This window comes from Carassius auratus, unplaced genomic scaffold (genome assembly GCF_003368295.1).
Source record: "Carassius auratus strain Wakin unplaced genomic scaffold, ASM336829v1 scaf_tig00214049, whole genome shotgun sequence".
NCBI lineage: Eukaryota > Metazoa > Chordata > Actinopteri > Cypriniformes > Cyprinidae > Carassius > Carassius auratus.
The window spans coordinates 26,242-53,108 of record NW_020527503.1 but is presented as its reverse complement, the minus strand read 5'-3'; the positions used below and the strand labels follow the sequence as shown (position 1 = coordinate 53,108).

The window sequence follows — 26,867 nt, the reverse complement described above, 5'->3', positions numbered from 1 at the left end:
CCCTGTGGCTGTGGAGGTCCGTGCCAGGTCCCTGTCGAGTAACGACTGCAAACAGCGGCCGTAACTCAGGTCAGATGCTTTGTCAGCATCAATTTATTCAGGAACTACTCAAGTGACACTTTCAAGCACTTGTTCTTAAATTACTTGAAAATGCTTCTACCTGCCAGCTACTTTTGAGCGAAAGCATGGCATGTCAAGTGGCCATGAATTTGGGACGATTAAATTAGAATTGCATTAAAATATGTTCATAATAGATGTTGTATAGAAATACAAGAAATAAAAAGCATTTAATTTAGAATGTTAGAAATCTTTCCCCAGTGTTTCATCTGTTAGTCACAATAAAAGAAACACTTCTAACATATATAAAAAAAAAAGCAAATTTGTTGGTTTTACAGCATAATGACTACATGTAGTTTGTGTACTTAGCAGCCTGGACCCAGTTAGACTAATAAAGAGAATTTCATCATGAGGAAGCACTTAAGTGTGAAACAAAAACAAGTCCGCCAATACACATTTCCTTGTCAATCTATGGCTCAGACTCTGCAAGCTTAAACAAACAAACAGATGAATGGAAGCCTGTGGGTTGAGTTCACTACACCGGATGAAAAGAGCTATTTCTGTTGTGACTGTACTGTTCCTGTCTGACGAGGGGATTCTTTCCTGTTCTCACCTTTTGTAAAGGCGTCTTAGACATTCTAAAGGGCTACAAAGCCTCTACTTCCTAATTGTGGAATATTGTTTACAGGGGGCTCATTGAGGGACGGATTTAGCGTGCAGGCTCAGTCCGAGAGGAGAAAGGATCTGTCAAAGGATTCTGACAAGAATGATAACAAACACACTTCTTTTCACATATATTCGTTGCTTAACTTTATTCATGTACTCTTTTTCCATTATGAAATTCACTATAATTACATATATAGTACAATAATGGCTATTTTTTTCTACAAGAGATTGCATAAATAATTTAAATGATGAAATAGAAAAAAATAAATACGCAATTCATTCTTTGTAACAGTCTTTTGGTCGGACGGAGTGTTTATCCATTCGTTGGAGAAGGATAGCACTCAATGAGGCCACACAGGTACAGTATGTACAAGTTTCTATTCATGGCAAGTCTGCTTACATTACAAAAATACCTTCCTGTTGCTATTTCAAAACACACAATTGAAAAATTAGCAAATATTGTCAGCTATGTTTTTCACAAGCAGAACATGATGAACAATTGGCATTTTCTTATCTCATTATCCTGCGTGAAATCAACTTCCAGACCACAATTTCAAAGTTTGGTTCATGGATTTGTCTCTCCTTTTCAAGTCACAAGATAAGAAGGGTGACATCTTTGCTAAAGACTTCAGTAATAGAAATAGGTAACCTGCTAGCGATTGCAGATAGCTGAATATCTCCAAATGGTTTCCATTGAAGGAGGGTGCAGAAAGGTTCTTTGCCCGCGAGGAATTGCTGCAGATTCTTGCACACATGTGGGCCTCTTTTTCGGGTGTTCTAACAAACAGGAACTGACCACGTTTAGAGGAAATAGCTTTTTATGACTCAAATCCTAAACACAGGAATGGAACTATTTGGTAATTAGGACAAGTCACAGGAATATTGTTTGCGGTTCTTGACCTCCAGGGACTTGGACCGCGGAGGGCTGACACAACTTTTCTAACTCTCCATAACTGCCAGTTCCGATCAGTTTCATGTGGAAATTTGAAGTTGCAGAAACTCACATGGTGATTGGCTCGGCTCCCCAGCCCGTCAAAAGGACTCGTGGGCTGGTAAAATTGACCAAAGGTTAAGAATTCTGGGCCTTAGTGATCTGTCAACAGCGGTGTGTCTTTTGGGCCCGACACGGCTGGACGGTCAAATCACACGCTGCTCCCAGTCCCAAAAGAGGAGGACAAATCTGGTACGTAAACATTCACATGAGCGCTTGGTGGATCGGTTGAGTGCTCATTGAGTTTCCCCGTAGTTAGCTTACCCTTTCAATGAACTTCAAACTTGAAATGAACTGCTTGGGCAAGAATATACAGTATGGAGTTATTCCTCCTTCCTCAAAACTTCATGAACTATCACATTCCCTGAACTAATCTCACATAACAGCATACATCTTTTACCCAAGTGTCCATTAGTCCACTGGCATCCTGTGATTAAACTGGGACTTTTTTGGCTCAAGAGCACATACAAACAGTGGGACATCTGAAATACACTGGAAACTTGTTGGCAAGCTTTCTTAAAAGCTAATGTGTTTTTCCTTCCCTTCTAGTTGAGGATTGCAGTTTCTGAAATATGTGTGCATATGTGTATAGTTGTATTTGTATGTGTGCAGGAGAGAGTTTCTGTATCAGTGTATGTTTCCCCTCAGTATGAATTGCTGTTGACTGATGGCACTTTGCTACGGTGTTTCTTATTGCGTCGGGGCTTCTTGGAGGACAACTCCTTGACGTCCGATTGGTTGTGATGGCGAGTGTAGCGTTTGCACTTGCAAGACGTGACTACTCGGATTTTGTATGTCCGGTTGGGTCCGTTAGGACACTGGAGCTGTATCCGCTGGGTGCGGGAGTGCGCGGGAATGCAGCGATAATCGGATGAACTGCTTCTCCACCATTTTCCCCTTAGAATTGAGTTTGGCATAAGGTGAGCTGGAAGGCATTGACCAGAACACACTAGTTCCTTCACAGGTTTGACACTGCGACAAGATCCATCTGTAATGTAGCGGGTAGAACGCAGCTCCCGGCAGCTTAGTTCAGAGGCTCCTAGGAAAGAGAAGACAACCAAAACAGAGTTAAATGTTTACAAAATGGTTTAGGGAAACATCTTAAATAAAACACAGCTATCAAAGCTGGTAATTATTATAGCCTGTATGAAATACTGGATTTTGGACTATTCTCAGCTACGATAAGCAAAACAGATTTTATTTTTCATGTTTTGTTAGTCACACAGGCATTTAAGTTAATTTTCTAAAGCTGACTTTGTTGATTTTTGTTGATTTTCCCAGAAAAATCTGTTGTGTGTCCAGCTAGCAAGGAAATGAATGATCAAATTTTTTAATATCTGTAGAATACGTTTATTTATTTATTTTCTGGTTTGGATTTGGCTAACAATTTGTAGTAGATGTGCTTTTGACTGATGGTGAAATTGATGAGAATACCAAAAAATTTGAAACCCACAGACGCTAAACAACATACCAGACTGTTCTGTACAGAAAGGACTGATTGCTTGCAAACAGGATCAAAAGACTTCGGACTCTCTGGGTTAGAATTAACTTTTTAATATAAGATTTTAGATTTTAACGTAAGCTCCCTAAAACTTCTCATAAAACACACTGACAAGGATATGTGAGATGAAACTGGGATTGGAAAGATCTGTCTCATTCTGCAGCTCCCCTCATGGAGAAGAACAAAGGATTTATGTGTGTGATGAGTTCAGGTTCAGCCTCCCTTGATTCTCAGAAAACCTGATCTGATGTTTTATGAGGAGCAGGACGAGAGCCAGAGGAAGATGAGCATATCTCAACATGACCCCACACTGACCACCAGAGAGACTACACCACACGTCACCCCTTCAAGAGCAGCACATGAGAGTGTGATATCTTTCTCCACCCCTTAATGAGGGAATATAACATACATGCTTTGTCTGGATAACTGTTTCCTTATGCTTAAACACAACAAGACTTTAGGGGTGGTCACTGACATAATTAGATATCCAGAATTATCTTGCATCTCTGGTTGACATTACGAATTGCTCAATCCTTAATCATTTTTATTGTTTATTGTTATTGCCATAATTTCATTACTCGGCTCATGGAGGTTGTTATTATTTTTGGAAGTAATCTGTGTATTTATTTAGCAAAAAAAATTAGACAATTAATCAAACACCTCCCCAGATTTTGCATTTGCCTTTTCTTTTCATTGTTTCTTTTTTTTTTTTTTTTTGTGTCTTGATTTGTGCTCTGGAAACAAGCTCTAAGAGATTTTTTTATCAATTTTGACATTAACATGCACGATCACACACACAGTGTATATTGTTAGAACTAGTGTAGGTTTGAATTCACAGTAGTTTTACTTTTCACAGGTGGGAGTCATTCTCTATCGTGGCAATGCCCTGAAGAAATTACCCCATAGAATAACTTCTCACATTTTCAACTGTGCTGAAACCATACTGTTGCAATTAGGTGGTTATAGAAAGGCAAACCTTGTCTAATTATGTAAAATTGGGGATTCAGTAACAAAAAAGGGTTATCGAAGTTAATGCATCACTTGTGCTGGTGAAAAGGTGGAAAGACATGCATTCTTTCAGAACTATTATAGAGCTTTTATTTTGAAGCGGCCACATCTGTTTAGAGCCAATATAGGAATATCAAGTTTTGTAGAAGTAAATGGTGTAGCCTGCATATACACCTGACATTATAAAATACAAGGTAAATTTTCAAAGTCACTGGTTGGGAAAAATTGCATTATTAAATATTATTGGAGTAAATATTATTACATATAGTTGCTATTTAGTTACCCCATGAACTTTTCAACTGCTAAACCATTTTAGATAACATATCTATCTAGCGGAAATTGTCTAATTACATTTGACACTAATTTCTTTTTTTAGTTTTAGACATATTAAAACACACAGTACCCAAATTTTGTTAACTTGCAATAATGCAAAACTAAAAGACACATAGGCCTATTCCTTGAAAGTGTTGAAATATATTTTATATAGTTTTAGTATTTTACTTTACTTAAAACAAGCTGTACTTTTATAAAACATCTTATCACTAATGTAAAATTTACTTAAGTTTGCTTAAAAAAAAATTCTTTCAATGTGTTGATGTTGATGATAGAGCTCAATGCTATTAATTAAAGATTCGTTTTCTTTTTACTTACTATAAGTACGGGAGTTGCTTGATGACCTTCTTCCTCCGTTCTTAGCTCGGTTTAATGTGTTGTTGTCAGAAAGCTGTATCTGCTCCTCGGGTCTATTCGTGTCCTCCGTGTACTCGGGTATAATTTCTGTCGCATCATTTTTTAAAGCTCTCCATCCGTGCGCTGCTGTGAAACATCCCAGTAGCAGCAACAGCAACAGCCGCGCGCCGCAGTGCACGAGCGCTAGAGACACCTGCATACTGAAACAGAGCACGAGACGTTCAGCGGGCAAACTCTGACCGGGTTTCCTCTCCTCGTGAGAGGCTTGCCTTTTTAAAGTACCACAGGTTTCGCAAAAAAACGGTTAATTTAGCGCAAGTGGGAGGGATTTAGGCAGAGCCGCTCATTCAGAAACTGATAGGGAGGAAGGGGCACACGCAGAAGTCTAAGGTCAACTTTGAGAGAGAAAAGTAATCTATTTTTCACCAGAAATGAGACAGCAAGTCTTTACTGCTGTTTCATACTGTCTCGTTTTCTATTGTCTTTACTAATAGATCAAATCTCAACCAGACAGAAGTTTGGACACTTATCATTGTTTTCAGTCATTTTTCTATAGCCTTCTTTATTATTATTTATTTATTAGCCTATTATTATTATTATTATTATTATTATTATTATTATTATTATTATTTTAGTAACTGTGCAAACTTTAAAATGACTTGACTTTAATGTAAATGGGAGTTTTTAAACAAGGAAATCGCGCGAACTTAACTTGTGTTTGTTTTAGCCTATTTGGCGACCGTTGAAATTCATGTGCTGTGACTGACTTGTAATAAGTTTAATCAGTGCTGAAACGTTTGGAAATATTTTATATATTTGTTTGAAATATTTTTGTTTTGGCTTTCTTTTACTTCTTTTTACGTGCAAATATATAAGGGACACATTTGCAGTCTGGCAGTATAAATTAAAGATGAATATGAATAAGCAGTGTGACGCGAACTAGATGCAGATGCTTAATGGCACATAACTATCTGACATTAAATGCATCGCTTTGTACGAACACTGCCCTCTTGAGGGAGCCCAAACAAACAAACACCTTGACATGATATTATTTCTGGGATACTGCTTCGCCCTGTCGATAAGCTAAGCAAAAGATAGAAAATATCTCAGTTTGCATTACACTGGTTAAACAACAATTTTTAATGCTACTCTGTTACATTGTGTCCGCCAGTAGTTCAAGCTTAGAAACCATTTTGGCAAAGAGGAAAAAAAAGAGGATAGATGGAATACTTCTGAGATCTATTGTGACTCTTCTTTTCATCCTGTCATCATGAAGATCACAATGTCCACCACAGGCCTAGTCTGATTGTAGCCTATGTCCTTTCCCTGTCATTCACTGGCTGTTTTTATATCTCTTTGGGTTTGTGCAGAGAAAACACAGTCTCCAGACATAAATATACTATAAGTAATATGTTGTAAACTGAGCCATTCGGCACCAAAACATCAGTGATTTCTTCATCCAAATGCATAAGTTACACTATTTTAAGCTGTCCTGGGGACTGAATGTCACATTTAGAAATACAGTTCTTGCAAATATTATTATAAATGAAGCATCTGTGCAATGTTACAGAAGAAAAAAAATGTATGGATCATTTTTTATCCATGATTTATAAAGTACAGCTCCCCTGCAGCTCATGAACATATAATCTTACAGTAATACTTCACTTCTCAATCTACCGAGTCATTTGCATTTGTCATGATTAGCTGTTGAAAACAACAGTCTGGAAATTTAATGGAAATGGAAGCACATTAGATGTTTAAATAAGCCATGACTAGCTGAATCATACTAAAAGCACTTCCAAGTCTAAATCATGTTTTTAAAGAGTTCATTTGAGTTTAAGAGCAGCAGAAACCTCAGCTGTGGTTTCACAGTGTGTCTAGGCAAACCTTTCCGACCACTGGGTCCATGTGTTAACTGCTCTGTAACCACTCGATGTGTGCTGCTACAAGTGCATTCATAAACACTGATCACCTAGCACATTATTCAGTCCATTTATGCATTGATGGTTCCTACAACTTAGGCACACAGGCTGGCAGTGTAGCTGCAGCTAGCATGCTGAAAGAAAAAATATTGGGAATCAAGAAAGACTATAACTTAAGTAGTTATGAAAGAATCTTATTGAGAAATATTGTGCGTCATTGTTCTCTGATTCACTTTGTTATAATCCAGATTGCTAGTTTTCCATAATAATTGTTTTATTCAATCAAATCTGGTCCAGGACTTCTGGAAGTGAGATTTTTCAAAACAACTTGAAATCTTAAAATTCTCTGATGATTTGGCTGCTGAAAAGGTTTGTGGAAAATGTACCCTCAGGCCATGCAAGATGTCCTCGACTCTGAGATGAGTCCATCGTTAAGGTATTTTAAATTTAAACCATTAAATACAAGTCCTCTATCCATAATATCGCTTCCACCAGTAAAAGAAAAAAAGTCCATCCCCTGTTTTTCTCTCACAGCAGAACTGGTATAAACTGTTTTCACTTGTAAATGTACTTGATGGGTGTATATTTCTCTCCCGGTTCTCTCCAGATGAGACCTTCTTCCATATAATGGAAGTTAAAACATCTTAATGATATATTTAAATACAGATTTATTTCTGTTCACAAGACATTTATTGATTGATTGCTGTTGTGTAGATTACTTGTGGATTATTGTGATGTTTTCATCAGCTGTTTAGACTCATTCTGATGGCACCCATTCACTGCAGAATTACCACTGGTGAGCAAGTGATGTAATGCTACATTTCTCCAAATTAATTCTAATGAATTAAAAAAATTGCATATCCTTTGGATCTTGGATACACTGAACTGAGGGTGAAAAAAAATTCAGCAAAATTACAATTTTAATGTAAAGTTATGTTTTTTTTTAAAAAATGACAATCATACTGTGCTCAGGATTCACTAGCCCCATTCAGAAGATATATATTTTTTAATGAGATTGATTAAATGTAACAGCATTGTACTTGTAATGTAAATAGAGTGTAAAAAGTCACTTATTTCAAAAGATGTTACAATTTTTGAATGTTGTAATCTTTGACAGAAAATATAAATATGTGTATCAGTAATTCATGTGATATTTGCAACTGCTTGCAAGAGCCTAAAGCCATTTTCATAGTACATGAATCACTCATTCATTGGGTGTTAATTTTCAGAGTGAAAGTTTCTCTAAATGTATATGTGGAAACTGAAAGCAGATTTTTAATTGCAGAAACTGAATTTTTCCCAGAATGCTTGAGAAAGGTGCATTAATTAGCCATTAAAGTATAAAAAGGCTCAGCTGCTGGGCATGCAGGAATTTATTTGGGTTCTAAGAGAAGGAGGGGAAAAAAGGAAGTAATTTCAAGAGCATGTTTCAAAAAGCTCCTCAAGTTTGCTTTTTTATAGGATCAATAAAACCAAATAATAAGCATGTGAAAATAATCTTGCTCTCTGGCATCTAATCCAATAAACACTTATTATAAGCAGGACTAATAAACAAGGTCATGCCACTGGCTGTCATGTGAAGGTAGCTGATGACAGAGTAGCAGGAAAGATATTCCAACTGGCCACCCACACTGAAGAAACCGTGCTGAGAAAATAAACTTGCTTTGAGAAGGGACAGGTTTCAGACACCTCACAGTAGTGTGGACTTTCCTTCCGTCTGTTTTTGTCAATGCTGTTGATCTGTCATGAATTGCCAAAGACAAAAGACGTGTATGTAAATCCTTCTTTGTGCTGATATATTGTTATAACCTTCTTCGGTAAGTCAGAGGTCACTCTAAAAGGTCATTTTTGTTGTCAGCCAACCAAGCTATTTATTTATGCACAAATTGTGTATTCAAAAGTGTTATTTTGAAGACAAAACACATGCCATGAATCTATTTTAGTCTTACTCTGTTTAGAGCTTATTGGGTTTAATGCTATTTATTACATTTCTGGTTGATTTTTGCAACTTTGGATTTCTGGCACCCATATTGAGACTTCAATGTCTTCCAAAACTAGCAAATGGATTGATACTTGACCTTGCATATATAAGGGTCAACTGAAGCCTGTCCTTCATTAACTCATGTTTCTCTTTTGTATCTTTGCTCTAGCTGGATTTGTGCATCAATAACACAGCCGAAGATCCCTTTTCATGTGGTTTTTGTGTCTGTGGCTAATTAGTGATCATTACGGTTGATCTCCCTCAATAATGAAGTTTTGCTTTAGATGTGTCTTATTTGTTGTTCTACACAACTAGCAACAAGTGCCGTGTGCATATTTTAACTTAAATCCAACAATGCCTTTGGAAAAATAGCTTTCTTCCCATTTGCTTCCAAATCAAACACTCCCACCTCATCAGCGATCTGACTTGGACCCTTAGGAGCCGTACAGCCATATTCTGCTGTTTTTTACATGACAGTTCTTTAATAAATATCAGATGCACTTGGCAAGGCCCGCAGGAACGACACAACAGCAGAGTACAGGAAGATGAAACGAGCAACACCACTGCGGGCACAAGTGCTTGGAAGAGGATCTGAAGCCCATCCATTCCAAGAATGTTCTCTCCCATATTTCCCAATAATTAGTGCTGTTCCACAGATGTTCCACTTTTTTTCCTTACGTTTTCATTATGGGAGCACGCAGTGAAATGGGACAAAAAAGTTTAAAGGGGGAAACATCATATGCTTTTCATTTGAGCCAATCATTAGTGAAGATGACAAAGAAAAGGGGGATATCATCCACAAGATTGATATTAATAATAATTTTAATATAGCCATTAATAATGAGATTTTTAAAAGATCAAATTAAATTCAATTAAAAGATTTTACATGTCATAACCCTCACAAATTTGTTCACCCAACAATTATAATTCGGTTATCTTTTATTCCTTCTCGGATCATCTAAATTCATTTGTTTCGAGAATGAACGTTTGTGTAGACCTATATTAAAAGAAAATAAATACATTGCACAGTTAAAATAATTATTTATTCATTTTATTTCAATTTAAATTTGATATATAATAATTTACTTAAATATTACATTTTGAAAACGTGAAGACATTTATTTTAATTGACAATTATAAAAAGTATCTATTTATTTTATTATAATTTCATTTAAGTATGTTTAAATATAAAATGCTCTCTCTCTCTCTCTCTCTCTCTCTCTCTCTCTATATATATATATATATATATATATATATATATGCATTTCTCCTTCGGGTCCGGTTCTATGGTCCTGCATGGTTTGTGAGTGTGACAGAAAGGAGCCACTGGACAGCACTCTCAAAGGACCCCACAGCTGGGCTCGGGTAATTGCAGTGTGCACAGGGTCATGGAGAGAGTGCAGCCCTAGTGTCTGACCAATTGATTTGAGTGTTTTCACTTATCCTTGTGGATACATGAAGTCTGAGCTGGTCATCCCCAGTGCCAGGTGTGCCGAACAAATCCTAAAGGACCAGGCATATGCTAAAGGACCTGTGACAGATGGTTGGATATGAGTATGTATATGTGTCAAAAGACAGAATTGTGTTAGAGTGTGGGTCATGGTACAAGGAGCACAGGACACAAGAGGGAGACAGATTTATGGAAGCATTTGTCTCCATCTGTTGGAAACAGACTATAAACTCTTACCATAAAGCATCTTTCAGATATGTTTCTAATTTATGAATAAACATAGTGCATAAATAATGTACCTACAGTAATTCCAAAAATACATAAATATTCACACACACCTTAACCCTGTACTCATATTTGATAATGATCTCTTCAGATATATAACATACAGTAAAACATGATGCCATGCACATTAAATCTAGCTGCGGATCTAGTGAAGTCATTCATTTGCTCACTCTTTGTGGATTTGCTGAGGCAAGTCAAATGTTGCAGTAATGTCTGTACACAGCTGAACATTACCCTACTTATCTATTACCTAACAGGAGTAATTAGGGGCTGTTCTGAGCACTTTTTTTAGTGCCCCATTCTGTTGTAATCTAAGACCACAGAGGCCCACAGACATGGACTGCTTGCAACACACATGAAGAACTAATAGGGTATTGTCATGCAAACTACCATTTTACACGAGAAATGAATCTTTCTCATGCCCTAGGAGGAAATTTAAAAAAGTCATTTATTATAGCATTGAGCAATATGTTTAATATGAATCTTGCTTTGGAGTTTCGAGAGACAACACAAGAATAAAGAAAAGAAAAGCAAGGTTGTTAACAAGGTTGAGAATACTTTTTGATATTACAAGCATACTGTATATATGTGTGAGTGTGTGTGTGTGTGTGTGTGTGTGTGTGTGTATTACAGCACACACAACTGTATCACCCTAACTTTTCACCCTTATATTCACCCTATTTTATATTCATTTATAATTTGAATTTTATGGGTCTAACAATGCATTCTCCCAGTTAAAACTCACTAAACTATTTAAATAAAAGACGTAAAAAAAAGCATGTTTTCATTTTTGCCATTTATTGTCTGACATCATAAAACAAAAGAACATTTTCCAATGTAAGAAAAATAACTGATTTAATCAAGTGCACTTCAACAAAGTGTAGAAGCGGTACATCTTGCTTTGTGAAGTGAAGACATGAATCAAAAATATATAATCCATCTTCAAGATAAGGCTTTAAGGTGGGATGTTTAGACAGCCTGTCTCATGTGAATGCATTCATTTGACCTCCATTTCGAGCATCCTTTCCTGATTAAGTCAGATTAAAATGAAATCATAATTCTGTCGTTTAGTCCCATCAAGCAACTCCCGAACTCAAAATGCAAAACATAATTTGAGAGTGTGAATATTTGTGCCAAACCCTCCTGCCAAATTTGCAACTGCTGAGGTTTCCATGTCCTTCACAACAAACAAGTGGTCAATCATTTACAATATCACATTACAGCAACAACACAAAGCATACAGCAGTAAGAGACGGCACATAGACGATATAGAGTTACGTGTAGTCAGCGGCATTTGAGCAAGTGAGTGTGCACACATGAATGCAACTATGTGCTTGTACACATGGACAAAACAAACTTGCACAGACAATACTTTGCACTGATGCCCAAAAATACACGTGCATCAAAAAATGCATCACTTTAGACACCTTAGTTTGTGTTCAGTCTTGGGTAGTGTTTCCTCAACATCTTTGTTATTAAAATAAAAACAAAAATATAACACATAAATACAAAATGACCAAGCAGCATTGTGATTAACTGGTATATATACTATTGACATCATTAAGCTATATAATGGTACAACCATTTTCATTTAATCTTCCCTGTATAATTACATTGTTTACAATTTCTATACACTGTGTAACATACAATCCATACATATGAATAAAAGGCAATACATTGCAGGACATTTTGTGCAAATCACAGGGGTATCAACAGCAGATGGCAGTGTTTCTCTTTCCATAGATCCAGATCAGGGGCCGTTTCACTAAGGAGGTTCAACCAACTCTGAGTTTAAACTTGAACTCTTGAGTTGACTTACCCTGAGATGGGAAACTCTGAGTTTTCGGTTACAGCACAGCTGAAATTAGTTGGTTTAATCAACTCTACACTGGCTGACTCTGAGTTAAGCGCGTGCACCACAACTATAAAAAGCGTTATCAATGGAGCACCGATATTACGATTCACCATGGCAACAGCTCCTGCCAAAAAGCCTGTGCATACTCAGACTCAATAAAAATATAATTCTTCTCAGTGTTATAATATCACAGGTGAAAACTGGCAGAATATTAGATTAATGAATAGCTAATCATTTTATGGTATCTCATGGGCAATATATATATATATATATATATATATATATATATATATATATATATATATATATATATATATAAAATTATAATATCAATAATAATATTTTAAGTGCATTTTTCTTATTTTACAAATGATCTGCCAATAGAGTAAGAAAAATACATAAAGTGGAATTAACATACTTTCTAAGCCGATATATCATATTTACAGTAGACTAAGTGCAAGTAGCTCTAGATGCTATTTACATAAAAAAATGAAAATCATGATATATTATTTTTACCATGTAAAAGTAGCAATTCTTTGCAACAGGCTAAGTGTAAATAGTTATTGGATGCTAGTTATACTTTATACTGGCAGATACATACTAGGCCTATTTGCACCTCAGTATTGTTATACATTACCAGGATTCAATAATAACAGATTGTAAATTATTATATTTAGTACAATTATAAACAGTTGCATCATTATTAAACACTCGTTAGGCACTTTATTTCTACTTTTAGAACATTTTGTTCCTTTTTTTACTGAAAATAAATTCTAATGTGATGTGAGAAGAACGAGGTCGGCAAAAGCCTGACTCTAACCCAATCAATCGCGTTACAAACTAGTTTTCCGTGCCCAAAACATTACTGCCTATACCACTGAAGCCGTTATTCACGTGTCGTATTCAACCTTATGTGTCGAGGAAGGGCAGAGCTACAGTAGATTTGCTCTTAGTAATAGACACTCAGAATAATATTGTTTCCATTTGCATTAAGATTATTTTTATTACCACACTGGCATATAATTTTACTTAAGTAAAATGCACTTAATTTAGATCCCTTAGACTCGGAGTATAAGTTACCTCTCTTTCAGAAACAGGCTTGACTTACCCTGCTTTCTCAGGTTTGACAAACCTCCCATTCTGAAACAGAAAACCTAGAGTTTCCCTCATTTCAGGGTTAACATACTCAGAGTTTTCACTTAACCTCCTTTGTGAAACAGGCCCCAGAAAAGGGAGTGTTCTTCTTATGATGAAGCCTTATAGCCAACAGGGCCAGCAAACACATCTTTATGTTGAAATTTCTAAATATGCTTATTCAAAATGCGTTATTGTTGCTTTTTGAGGTTAAAAGTTGGTGCTAAAAACTTTGAAAGCACAGGCAGATTTCAGTTCAGTTTTAATGACTGATAAAGTCTGTTTGTTTGCCATTAGCACAAAGCATCTTCGTTGGTTCATTTTTCTTTCTCTCTTTTTTTTTTTTTTTTTTTTTTTGTGAGGGCACACAGGGTTCCATAGCTACAGTTGGTTAGGTTGTATAAAGCCTAGGTCTCCAGATTATAATAAAGGAATGTTTATAGTGTGAATGCTTTTGTACATATAGGTATTTGTCCATTTTAAATGTTCTTAGACAAAAAAAACATTATAAGCTAAAATGATTAGGGATTCGCTACAGTAGTATGATTGTTGTGAGGTAGCCTGCAACAGTGTTACCTGTGAAAACAGACTTTTATCCTCTAATACAAAGTAAATGATTTTTAAAGAAAAAATAATAATTTTCCCCATCAGAGGAAAAAGAAAAACTAGATATTATTGGAGTTTCTAACTGGGTGTAAAAAACCAAAGTGGTGTTTTTGGGTAAGTGTGCCATGGCATTCATGACGTTTAAAAAAAAAACATGGATATTGACTATAATATATTAGATATTTCTACTGTTAATAGATACTGGTCATACACAAATATTATGGACAGTTCATACATTCATATATGTCAACATCTAAATACGTGTATACAAGTATATGTATCTGGAATATAGAAATATTAAAAAAAGAGGCATAAGTAGTGCTTTGTGTTATACTCTAGCCTACGATTTGTACTATAATATTTTCCCTCAGTAATAAATATGCAGATGCCCAGGAGCTATTAATATTAGATCAATTAAATTTGACAAGCTATGTGTTCAAAACTGCCGCATGCACTTATTTCAAACGAAATGATGCTGGTTTTTCTTTAAAGAGGTCATATTATGAGCAATCTAAGTTTGAGTTAACTTTAAGAAATCAAAACTTAGTCCCCAGTCCCAAAATACCATTTACTGAAGCTAAGCTACAAAAAGGTCGCATTCTGAAATGCTGAAAATTTTTGATGTCAACAAAGTGGATACTTTAACATATGACCACCCATATATACACATCAATGTAACCAAACCTGTCCCAAAGAAGCTATACAGAAATAAAGATACCATTATTCCTAAACTGAATTACTAACGATAAGAGTAAAATGTGGGAAATTTCTAATGTTACTGAATGGTTTAATGGTTCCGCACATTTCAATGAAGACCATTTTTTGTGAATCTCAAATCAGTGTAACTCCTTTCACATGCAAAGAGGACGCTTACATAGAAGTCTTAAAGGCACAACAGCAAAAACGACCTGTTTAATTGGACTAACATTATAAGTGGACCTCAGGGGAAATAATTAAATGATAAAAATATGTATGATATGACCCCTTTAAAACCTCACAGAAGCCAGCAGTGCAGCAAAATGTGTTAGTTCCAGTGATAAAGTGATTCTGTCTTAAGGACAAAGCTAAGCCCGGAGTAGACCCAATCTTATTCAACAGCTACCCTTAAAAATCTGATCTATACTCCACAGACGTCACTGACATGCTTCCTGCGGTCTCTGAACTAGCAGTGTGAAGGGGCACTAGGCCTCTGGATAAAAAAACCTTGTGTAAGGGCACATCATTAGGCAGTTGGTATGGCAGAGGCTCTCCATCTACCGGACGTGTCTCTCTGGTCAAGGCTGACTGTGATCTTGTGGTAGACAAAATGTGGCATGAGACTTGGCAGTTAGAGACAGTGATTCCAGAGTAAAGAGATCTAATGGGGCTGATGCATTTTCACTGCTGCATAGAACCGGGTTGAACCTGTTTGTAGCGTCTGTTGAATCCGAGCTACAACATATGGTTGGTTTGCTGTAGATATAAATTGTTGATTGTATGCTACTGTTCGGCACAACGTGGAATGTTAATTTATTTTGTTGTGAGCGAATGGGGTGTGTGCTGTTACACAACAGTTTTGTTCTCCTGTTAAGTTCGGATTTAAAATGCTGGAAAGCTATCAAAAATCTGGCTGTAGGTCTGTAAATGGGTTCAAAGGTGTATATTTATAGCTAAACATCATCTCCCTGCATATACGAATAGAAAAGGGATGAGCAATCACAGTATTTCTGAAAATTAGGAACCCAACGGATGATTGTGCTCTACTTTACAATCTTTGCAGATGACAGCTGGGCTAATAAGCTCCAAAAGTTGAATTTGTGAGATATACACAAAGTTGGCTACTGGAATGATTTAGGTGTACCTAGTGAAAAACGGCATCTAATTATCATGGGGGATGATGCAAAAACAAAGCAGTTGTAATGACATAAAATACTGCCCCTACTCCTTCTACAGCCTTAATTATTCAGATATGCCAGTAAATTTCCTTTTACCGGCCATCTGGAAGCAGGAGTAATTTCTCAGGATACTGACAACACCTCATGTGAGTGTGTATGTGAAAGTGTGTTTGAATACACTTTGTTTACCTCCATGCTTAGGCTCTGGATGTACTGTTTGCATACATTCTGTTAATACACTTGGGACTGGAAATAGGGCACACTAGTTTGACCGTGTGCCTGCATTTGTAAATATATGTGGGGGTAGAGCACATTCTATCATTTGGTCTTCAACTTGCCCTCCTTTGCCAGCTTTTCGTTGAGTTGGCACAGCTGGCGCTGGAATCCATCATTCGGGCCGATCTCTCGCTTGTGTCTTACTGTAGCCGTGGCAACTCGTACATCCATCTTGTGACGGAGCATGAGGTAAGCGATGACGATAGTGGGCGAACGGCTGTAGCCCTCACGGCAGTGAACGTACACCTTTCCTAGAAGACAAATAATTAATAACAATCAAAAAAAGGCAGGGTTTGGACTACTACCCAAGATCTCAACCTTTGAAGATACAAGATGCAACTTCAGCCTTATATACCTCACCATTAACCTTCACAAATCAACCTTCAGACCAATCCAAACATGAAACCACACACATATTCATTATAGATCAGCCCACTCTCCTGGAGGAATTTACCTCGCCAGCCTCCGCTGTGCTTGTCTGGCAGATGCAGCAGAGGATCTGAAACCTGATGCCTCCGCCAAACGCTTACTTATGTTTTCCCAATGAGTCTTTGTGCTGTTTATGTGTCAAGGAGATAACATTCATTGATTCTGTTCCCTGTATATCAATGCAGAGCTACGGCAATGCAAAACTACACATTTTTTAAATCAGCTGGCTAACTGGTTTCTTAAAAAGCAGGTCTTATGATATTTTAAAGTGTCCTAGTATTGTGTTGGAGTGCCCTACAACAGGTTTAAATGCATCTAAGGTCAGAAAACATTGTAATTTTCTCAGAATATACATTTAATATTAGAATAATTTTCGATGGTTTCAAAATGATTAGTTCAATACAGTTCTGAACTTACGATCTATAATCACCTCTCTTCCATAAGCCTACTGTGCTCTGATTGGTCAGCTGGCCAAGTCTTGTTTTGCATGTCCGAAACGAAACACCTATTACCATAATAATTTTTTTTCTCCGGAGGGTTACTTGTATATAAAAAAATAAAAAAGAAAAAATGATGTCATAAGGTTAGTCCGAGTCCAAAGATGATACCGATGCAGTCGCTCAACTGGAAACTCCATCACAAGCACGACTTGATCAGGACGTTTCTCAGTGGTAATTGTAAACTTTGTATGTGGTACTGTGATGTGACAGCAATTTCATTTTATTATTATTATTATTATTATTATTTACTTATTTGAGTAAAACACTGTGTCTTCTCAATGTAATGTAAACACAGTAATTAGCATTTTGGGCAGAATAAAATGCAATGGATCAGTACAGATAATAGACCTTGAGGTAAATTATAAAACATTTAACCGTTTTAATTTGATAGACCATCCTGTTGTAAAACCTCATGGTGCAAGAGCCTCAAAAAACAGCGAGAGCCGTTCCTCACTGGCCAAACACATCCATTAAATTGCATGAGCAAGGGGCCGTACATACAGTATATGTTTTTTTCCATTACACTGCACTGTTTTTCAATTGTTTTTCTATGCAAACATCACACTAGATGGATGTATTTGACCATTGCGCTCGAGTCTTGCATCTTTGAAGCATCTTGAACCTATGCAGCAGCATTGTACAAAAGCAGGCCTCAAGTTTTAAAAAAATGTACTTTTGAAAAAACACATCTCTAAAGACCTGTTTACACCAATATCATTAATTATATTATCATCTACAGCATCAATGCACAATTTTCTATTTATCAAAAGCAATCTCTGCAGTTATTTTGTATTCTGCTTGAAATGCTTGTACTCTTTAAAGCAATGGCTGTCAAGGTATTAATCATTCATCAGCTGGAAAAAAATAATTCCAACAATAAATATCGAAATCCAATAATAAGTAAATCCAGCAATATGTGTGGTACCCAGTGTAAATTGGCCTTAAACTTAGCTTTGTCCCATTCCGCTGCCTTGCATCTCACATTTTAAATGCAAAAACTTGTTCTGTATGAAAGGCACTCTGGATGAAGGCGATCTGAACTTTGGCTTCTCTATCGCCAAATGTGTATCATAGGCAGATATTTGTTTTTCACTTTTGACACTTTTTTGGTGAACCTGAAACCCCACAAAATCCGACCCTAGGTAAAGTAAGACTACAGATTTTTTTTTTTTTTTATGTACTTATGTAACTGAATCTCTCCTCAATCCTCCGCAGTGCACCTTTAAAACACTGTTGCTACAAAGATCTACTGTAAACTTAAAACGAGAACAAATCTAAAACTAGAAGACAAATCAGCAATCGAGACCCATTCCAATGCAGAGCATATTTCTGAAACAGATTCAGTGTGACTCAGAGGCAGCAGGCGCACTCAGACCTTCATCCCTCCCACTGCTCATTGTGATTCAGCCAGCAAATTTGCCAGATGACATCAAGCCCACTGTAAGCACGGCTGTCGCAAATGTCACAGCTGAGCTCTGCCAGGCTACCAAGTGGCAGCATATATTCTAGTGGTTTTGTTTCAGCTTAAGCTCTCAGTAAAAAAAAAAAGATTAGTGTCCTCCCTCAACCCAGGCTTGGCGTCTGATTTACCGCTTACTGGGCTCCTACTGCCAAGATGACTTGCAATTAAGACACTTTATAATAGCTCCTCTGTGTTAGCGATGGCATAAAATCTATGCCATAAAAGACGGGTTTAAATGGACCAATTAAAAAAACTGGTGTGAGATATCTTGGGATAAATCTGCATGTAGAGACTATCAGACCCTCTTTGGGATACATTATTATATGTGGATAAATGTACTGTAACGTTTTTTCAGAGGATTTCAATAAATCCACTACATTTTTTTCCTTTAAATTTTTTTCTGTCCTAACTTTTGCTTGTTGTTTATGCAAGCTAAGCAACAGAACAAAGGGATAAAAAAAGAAAGCTGGGACAAAGGAGAAAAAAGAAAAGAGAAAGGTCATGTTTTGTATCCTAAATCTACAAAGACACTGCTGGCTTCATTCTCCATTAACTATCAGGAATCGGTGTCAAATGGACTGAAAAAGATATCTGTAATCTCTTTTCTTTACAATTTATGTAGGTCTAATGTGGGTATTTGATCAGAAACAAAAGTATTTACAAAAAAAAAATGGAAAAGAAAAGAAGCATGAGCAGCCGACCTTTTCCATGTGCCAGAGCCTTATCGATGAAGTCTGCTGCTTCCTCAAAGAAGTCACTGATGTTGAACTGCTCAGTGTCATTGGCCTGTATGCCATGGTACGTGATGCCAGTTCCTGTGTAGAACTCTGCGTTGGTGTTCACATGCATGAAAGAGTTTCCCTCTGCGACATTCAGTATGTGTGTCACACCCAGCCGCTGCAGACGCATCACATTCTGGGCCACAAACCTGGGGAGCAGGAGCAGAGCACGTGTGAGACTCACCTGAACCAAACAAACCAATTTTGTGATGTCTTAAAGGGATAGTTCACCCAAAAATGAAAGTTATGTCATCATTTACTCACCTTCCATTTGTTCCAAACCTACCATGAACTGTTTGATTACTAACATTTTTCAAAATATCTTCTTTCATGTTTAGCAGAAGAAAGAAATACAACTGTAGCAATTTGACGTGAGTAAATTATGAAAAAAAAATTATTATTGGGTGAAATGTCACTTTAAGGCAGTGTTGTAGGCAAGACCAGCTCATTTGAATCAAGAAGAGGTTGAGTCTAAGTCAATAAAACCAAGACCATGAAAATATCCAACACAATATATTTATGATCTTGGTCTAGTCATGGAACATCTGGATTCGACTCTCTTTTGGTCTCAAATAAGCTGGTCTCAACAACAACATTGTCTTAAGGGGTGTTTGCAGACAGCGATCTAACAAATCAACCTGAAGTCGTTTTCATTTTCAATGAAGTCCTTTTCACACATAAAGTGATTTAAAAAAAAATGTAAATGCATGGTGAACTGTGTCATTGTAATTGTCAGCATTCATTACTGGCAGCAAGAAAACATTTTTTTTGTCTAAATAGAATAACATCCCATTTTTACTAGCAGTACCAGTGTGAACAGAAAATTAGTCAATACAATCACAATGCAATTCATTACTTTTTTCCTTGTTCTTTTTTCTTTTTTTTACCATTCACATAATTTCATAAGAAATACTTTCCCATCAGATTAAATCTGCATTATTCCTAGATAAATTTCTTATGGTATATTAAAAAATGTAATTACCTTTCTTTTTTCTCTCACTGCTGAATACCTTGTAATCATTCATTCTTGTTAAACAGTTACATAACTCCTTATGTTGTGTACGTTTTATGCATTTGCAACAATCAATAGCAATCTGCATGCTCACAGTTTGTAGTTTCAATAAACCCAAGACCCTGCCAACCCCACCCAGAAGCTTCAGCTATGGATCAGTCTGCTATGTCTAGAATGAGACTAATTGGAGCGAATTGTGGTGCCACTTTTAGTTGGAAAAGATGTCATCCTATGTCAGAGGGTCCCTGGGGACAGCAGTGTTCTATACCAGAACAGACACACCAAGGAGATCTTGGCTGCTGCCCAGAGGCATACAAAGAGCCATAGGCGTCCAGAGTAGTGCCCAGAATAGGACTCTTGAGTCCAGAGAGAAAAAACAATAGATGAGAAGAGAGATGAGCAGAATGCTCTGTCATGTAGTTGCATTGTCTGTATTTTGCTTGAGCACCTGGAACTCTTTCATCTTTGTCTCCTCGTCTCTCTAGTCCAATCCTCAGTGAGAATGCAGTATACGAAAGACTGCATATATGGCCAATGGATAATATAGATAATATATAACCAAATTCCATTAAAATTCCTTCCTAAAATAATGACACTGTATGTACACAGTTTCAAAAAAACACACTGAATAAAAGACCAGGTTTCCAGCCCTTTTGGTTTATAATAACTTGAGGATGCAGCAGCCCCTCAGTCTCTGTTTCTGCCAGCAGTGCAGGCTCTTCAGTGGTGACGAAGTGATGGACTCTGATGCACCGCCCAACACCCATAATCCCCACCCCTCCCAAGTGAGATCCTGTCAATATGGAGCATTTGCAGATTGTGGTCATATTTCTCCCTTTGTGTATGTATGTGTGTATGAGTGTGCATGAGAGAGAGTGTGTAACACAGAGAGAGAAAGTGTTTGCTTTGCATCTTGTTCACCTGTCCTGCACTCTGTTCACTGCAGTCCCTTCACATGCATTATTAATGCAAGTCTTATAAAGAGAGGTGTGTTACAAAGAAAGTGGCCCATTGCCCCATACTGCACCTTTACATACAGTAAAAAGTCCAGATTGAGTACTAGCAAAATTCTATAATTTTGTCTATTGTGTATAATCATACTTTGTATTTTTAAAGACGGTTTCATTTAGATCATATCCTAGTCATAACACTAACTGAACTCCAAAGGTTTGGCACACTCTTATATCTGCACTCAGTTTAATGTGCTCTGTAGGATTGGCAAGAACGGGAACAAACAAAACAGTGCAGTGTGTGCTGAACACAATGTGGACACTCAATCCAGATGGGTAATTTTTAGGGGTGCTCCGATCACGATCGGCCGATCGTTATGCGCATCTCGTCAGTAAAGCCGGTTCTCTAATCAGCGGTTAATTCCATCAGGTGCCACTTCATTTTCAGCTTTTTTTGGCGCATCTTCTCAGTTAACAAAGGCTCTGTGTAGTAACAGCTGCTCTATGTGAAATCACGCACCTGATGGAATTAACCGCTGATTAGAAAACCGGCTTTACTGACGAGATGCGCATTAAGGATCGGCAGATCGTGATCGGAGCACCCCTAGTAATTATGGATGGGATCATCGCATTTCAGACATTACGGTTTTGCAATATCAGTCCTGATATAAAACTTTTTAAATCACTGTGCAATATAATACATGTGCAAAAAGTACTCTTTTGTGGATATTGTATAACAAGGGGGGGTGAAATGCTATTTCATGCATACTGAGTTTTTTACACTGTTAAAGAGTTGGATTCCCATGCTAAACATGGACAAAGTTTAAAAAATTAAGTTGTACGTTTGAAGGAGTATTATTGTTCCCAAAATACTCCTTCCGGTTTGTCACAAGTTTCGGAAAGTTTTTTTCGAGTATGGCTCTGTGTGACGTTAGAAGGAGCGGAATTTCCTTATATGGGTCCTAAGGCACTTCTGCCGGAAGAGCGCGCGCTCTCGTATAGCGCAGCACACAGACATTTCACTGATCAGAGCGATTCTCTGATCAGAGCAAGAGCGTCGCGAAAAGTCACAAAAGAAGTGTGTTTTTGGTTGCCAGGGCAAGACAACCCTGCACAGATTACCAAAAAAAAACAGCATTAAGGGACCAGTGGATGGAGTTTATTTTTACAGAGCATCAATGGAGTTGTGCAAGTGTTTTTGTTTGTTCCCTGCATTTCGAAGATGCTGGTTCACAAGGCCCAGTTTGATGACGGATTTGCGTATCGTTTATTTCTTAAGGATGATTCCATCCCAAGGAAAAAGGGTCACGATAGTGTGTTGGAACCGCAGGCGGTGAGTAAAACTGCTTCTGAAACACTTAGCATCTTTGTTTTATTCGCACCAACATTATTTGATTTTAACATTTTGGAATAATGTATTTATATAGCATACTTTTATTTAGTCTAACTAGGAAAGACCTTTCTTCTATTTAAAATCAAATTTACTGAATGCTGATTAAGAAACATCTCATTGAATGTGTGTTGATTGTGTTGTTTGTATTGTAGAACTATGCAGTTATTGCCTTTAATTTCACATGGTCACAGTTAATCTTTTAATTTAAGGTCAGTTCTATGTAGTTTCAACCCAATTCAAAAACAAAAGCTAAATGCTGATGTCTGTACCATCTAGGTTTCTATTGAATGTAGGCTACTTCCTGTGCAGTCACTGCCGTTATTTTCAGATGGTTACGGTTATTGTTTTCAATAGCCAAAAGCGAATTTGGCCTATTAAATATCAATTAAACATCTTGTTTATTGTTTATACTTTCTTCTTTCTCGTTTGTTGCTTGAAGAAAAAAAAATCGGAAATCAGTATAGGAATCGGCCAGTTTGCTTGTAAAAAATCGTTATCGGAATCAGCCATGAAAAAAGAAGAAAGTAATGTATACCTGGGATGCCTTGAGGGTAGGGGTATGCGATATGACGATTTTTTATTGTGGATGATAAAAATGTCTCCATAATCTGCTTTTAAAGAAATATCGTAGTATCGTGCTACAGCGCACATTCTATCAGCTGCAGTTCTGGCGCCTCCATCATATACTGTACAACAGATGCATTCACAGCACTGTTAACTCAGCGGTAGAGTTAATCTTTTATTATTTGCATGTGCTTTTAAATGTTTCATTCGCACACTTTGTCTGACCTGTGCTTTTTCGGAGCGCTGCATACACCCGAATCGTGCATGCTAAAGCCTGTCAAACAGCGTCTGATTACTGAACTAAGTTATCATTTGCGCTAATACTGTCAAAACACACAAGGTTTACATGTAGACTCAAGTTGGATGTGTCTAAAATTAAAGTAAACAGTTGAGAGAAAAAGGTATAAGTGCCTGTATTTCAGATGTGTGCAGGTCTTAAAGGGACAGTAGGCCTATTAAACATGCAGCCTACTGTCATTGCTGTCAAGTGATAGATCACCCTAAAATTTCATTTCTGTCATTATTTACACACTGGCAAGTTGTCCCAAACCTGTATTGTGCTGAACACAAAAGAAGATATTTTGAAGAATGTGGGTAACTAAACAGTTGCTGGTCCACACTGAATTTGATAATAGCAAAAAATACTAAATAAGTCACTGTGGAGCAGCAACTGTTTGGTTTTCCAAATTTCCACGTTCCTCAAAACAGCATTTATGTTCAGAAGAAGAAAGAAACTCATTCAGGTTTAAGACCACTTTTGTGTGAGTAAACGATGGTAGAAAAGTAAAACACTATGACAGAATTGACAGACAACTGACAGAATTTTTATTTTTGGGTGAACTATTCCTTTAACGTTAATAAAACAACAAAACACAAAGAGAAAAATCACTCACTGCTCTTGACTGAAGAAATTTAACACAGTTGCTTTAGGAATCAGTTTATATGGTGTTTTATTTTTATATTTGTTCATTCAATTTCTTAAATGCTCCTGCTAAATACACCTATTGCACCTGAAAATAAAGCACTTTTTGTTTTATTTGTATATTATGTGTAGTTGTAATGTGTATCTTTGTCATTCTTTTATCTTTGGTATTAAAAAAAGGAGAACAAAATTTATTGGGGGCCTAAATATGTCTGCCATTCTTTTCTTTTTCTTTTTTTTTTTTTTGTTACCTTGAAAAGCTTTGTCTTTATGATGGGGAAATTAGTTTGGCTGTAATGCTCAGACAACCTGCAAAATAGTAAATCCAACATGACAAAGAATTTTGATAAAATCGTGATATTATATTTTTTCCATATCACCCACCCCTACTTGAGGCTGAGCCTAATCATGGGGTAATTTAAATTTTTTGGGTGAACTATCGCATATACTTTCCATACTATATTAGAAAAGTAACAAAACAAGAAAGTGCTTTAGACTGGTAGTCTACTGCAGGAGCAAATCATTTAATCATGAACCTAATGCAAATTTTAAAACATGAAAAAACCGTAATATGACTACCTTTATAGAATATTAGCTCAAAACCACATATGCAATGTGTGAAGACAGCGGACTTGTCACACAAGTTGTAAACAATCGTTATGAGTCAAAAGTCCCAGTTCTAGATGCATATTTTCTTAGCACATGATTCAAATCATCTTTTTTATCGATGCAGTTGAATCGGCACGGATTTTAATCAGCGCCTCGAGAAAACAATCGACTCGTTAAACCCCTTTGAGGTCGTTTTCTCTTTAAATAATAGAGAAAATATTTAATCAGTGTTTAATAATAACGGTTTAATACAAAAAAACACGTGACTGAGGTCGACCTGAAGTGATTTTGTAACCAGTGATCTCAGAGAGATAGCGAGATGGTAACGATAGAGGACAGTCGTGGAGAAAAACAGCTTTTCTTGCAGTCGGACTCAAACTGACTTAGTATTTATTAAACGTTAGCAAAATCTCCTGTGTCTTTGTGATTGTCCTCGTAGGAGGAGATGACGTGCTCCATTCACATGTTTGTTGTTTTACACGTGGACACAGAAAAATATTTAGGCACTGGTATTTACTGAGAGGGTTTATTTACCGATCCAGCTCAATTGCTTTTGCCACCTCACGAATCAACACATTTGTCCAGTAACAGAAAGCATCTACCTGTCAGTGTTTTTCTGCCATCAGAAGCAGACACACCTCCATAAGATCGTTGAACTTACGCATTGCCGATGTAAATCCTGGGGAAGACCTCATTGAAATGTTGTGCTGGGAGGCTGTAGAAACCGCTGCCGTTGGACAGCAGCTTGTTGAGTTGTTGTATGGTCGCCTCGGCGTCCGGCACGGTGACGTCCAGTGGTCCCTTCGTGGGGCTGTGATGTTTCTTCATGCTTCAGTCCTCCAGAGGCAAAAAATAAAAATAAACAACAACAACAAAAGTGTTTATTGATGAAGATGTGGCTGCTTTCAATTCCCCAGCATTTTATTTCCTTCCTCACTCGGTGTGGTTAGCGTGCTTTCCTGAACGCAGGCTCGCTCGCACGGCCGCTCTTTCGCAGGCAGACAGACGGACACACCCGAGACTCGCCCACCGGCGGTCTGATGTGATGCTCCGGTGAGGTCGGTAACAGAACAGGCGGAAGATGGCGACAACGCACCGACCATGAGAAAAGTCACTGAGAGCTGCTTTAAAGGGAACATCACTCTTTCATCGAATCCATCCGTAGTTCAGGTGGGTTAAAGAGACGGCATTCCACGTGTTCATCATGTGGCCTGTTGCGCGTAAACCAATGCCCATAACGCTCGCTCCATCTAACACTCATAAATCTAGTAACTAGTCTATTTCCACGCACCGGCCCCCCTCCGATCATTAAAGGCCAGATTTGTGTGTGTTCTGTGATTTCTGACAGACAGGTTTACAGTTAGGATTATTTATCTATTTCTCTCTCTCTCTCCAGTTTTAATCCAACACTCCTATCTCTGAAACGTGACCCACCTGTGATTAGATGTAATTCACTCCCATAAGCTAAATGTGTTATTATCTGGTCCAAAAGTATATGTGATTGGAAGAAAATTAAGAGATTATTGTGAGCATTTTCGAAAGTGCTTTTGGGTTCATGTCAAATGTCAAAAGTCAATTGTTTTGTTTCCAAACATGAGTAAAATTAATAATTTATAATAATACAAATAGCCTACTAAATGTTTTGATACTGTTAAACAACAAAACAACTGTTTCTGTTGATAACCATTGTATACTATATAGCCTGTGTGTAATATTTGTTTGCTTAACCTTTTCAATTGTTTCTTGCTATGAAGCTGGCATGGTGATAAGTTATGAAAACAAACAAACAGGGAATCATGGTGCATGGTTTTTCATTTGAAACATAGTCACACAAAACAGATATCCTTGCAAAGTTCACACATTAAAACACATATATATATTACCCTACAGTAAATTTTAACTGAGGGTTGAACTGATGGTTTAAAGGCCTTTTAAAAGGACACTTAATAAA

At 37.1% G+C, this 26,867-nt stretch overlaps 2 protein-coding genes across 2 annotated transcripts; both read right to left on the bottom strand.

The window, feature by feature from the left end:
* Positions 1 to 842: 842 nt before the first annotated feature.
* Positions 843 to 5,286, bottom strand: LOC113090867 (sclerostin). Its single transcript, XM_026256467.1, has 2 exons — positions 4,875 to 5,286; positions 843 to 2,753 (listed from the first exon to the last, which is right to left on the bottom strand). The coding sequence occupies exons 1-2, from the start codon at positions 5,110 to 5,112 to the stop codon at positions 2,359 to 2,361; spliced, it is 633 nt and encodes a 210-aa protein (XP_026112252.1). The 5' UTR covers positions 5,113 to 5,286; the 3' UTR covers positions 843 to 2,358.
* An 8,586-nt stretch (positions 5,287 to 13,872) lies between these two features.
* Positions 13,873 to 26,147, bottom strand: LOC113090865 (dual specificity protein phosphatase 3-like). The gene is made up of 3 exons (XM_026256466.1): positions 25,578 to 26,147; positions 19,389 to 19,615; positions 13,873 to 16,547 (listed from the first exon to the last, which is right to left on the bottom strand). Exons 1-3 carry the CDS (start codon positions 25,742 to 25,744, stop codon positions 16,339 to 16,341), a joined length of 603 nt encoding a protein of 200 aa, XP_026112251.1. The 5' UTR covers positions 25,745 to 26,147; the 3' UTR covers positions 13,873 to 16,338.
* Positions 26,148 to 26,867: the final 720 nt, after the last annotated feature.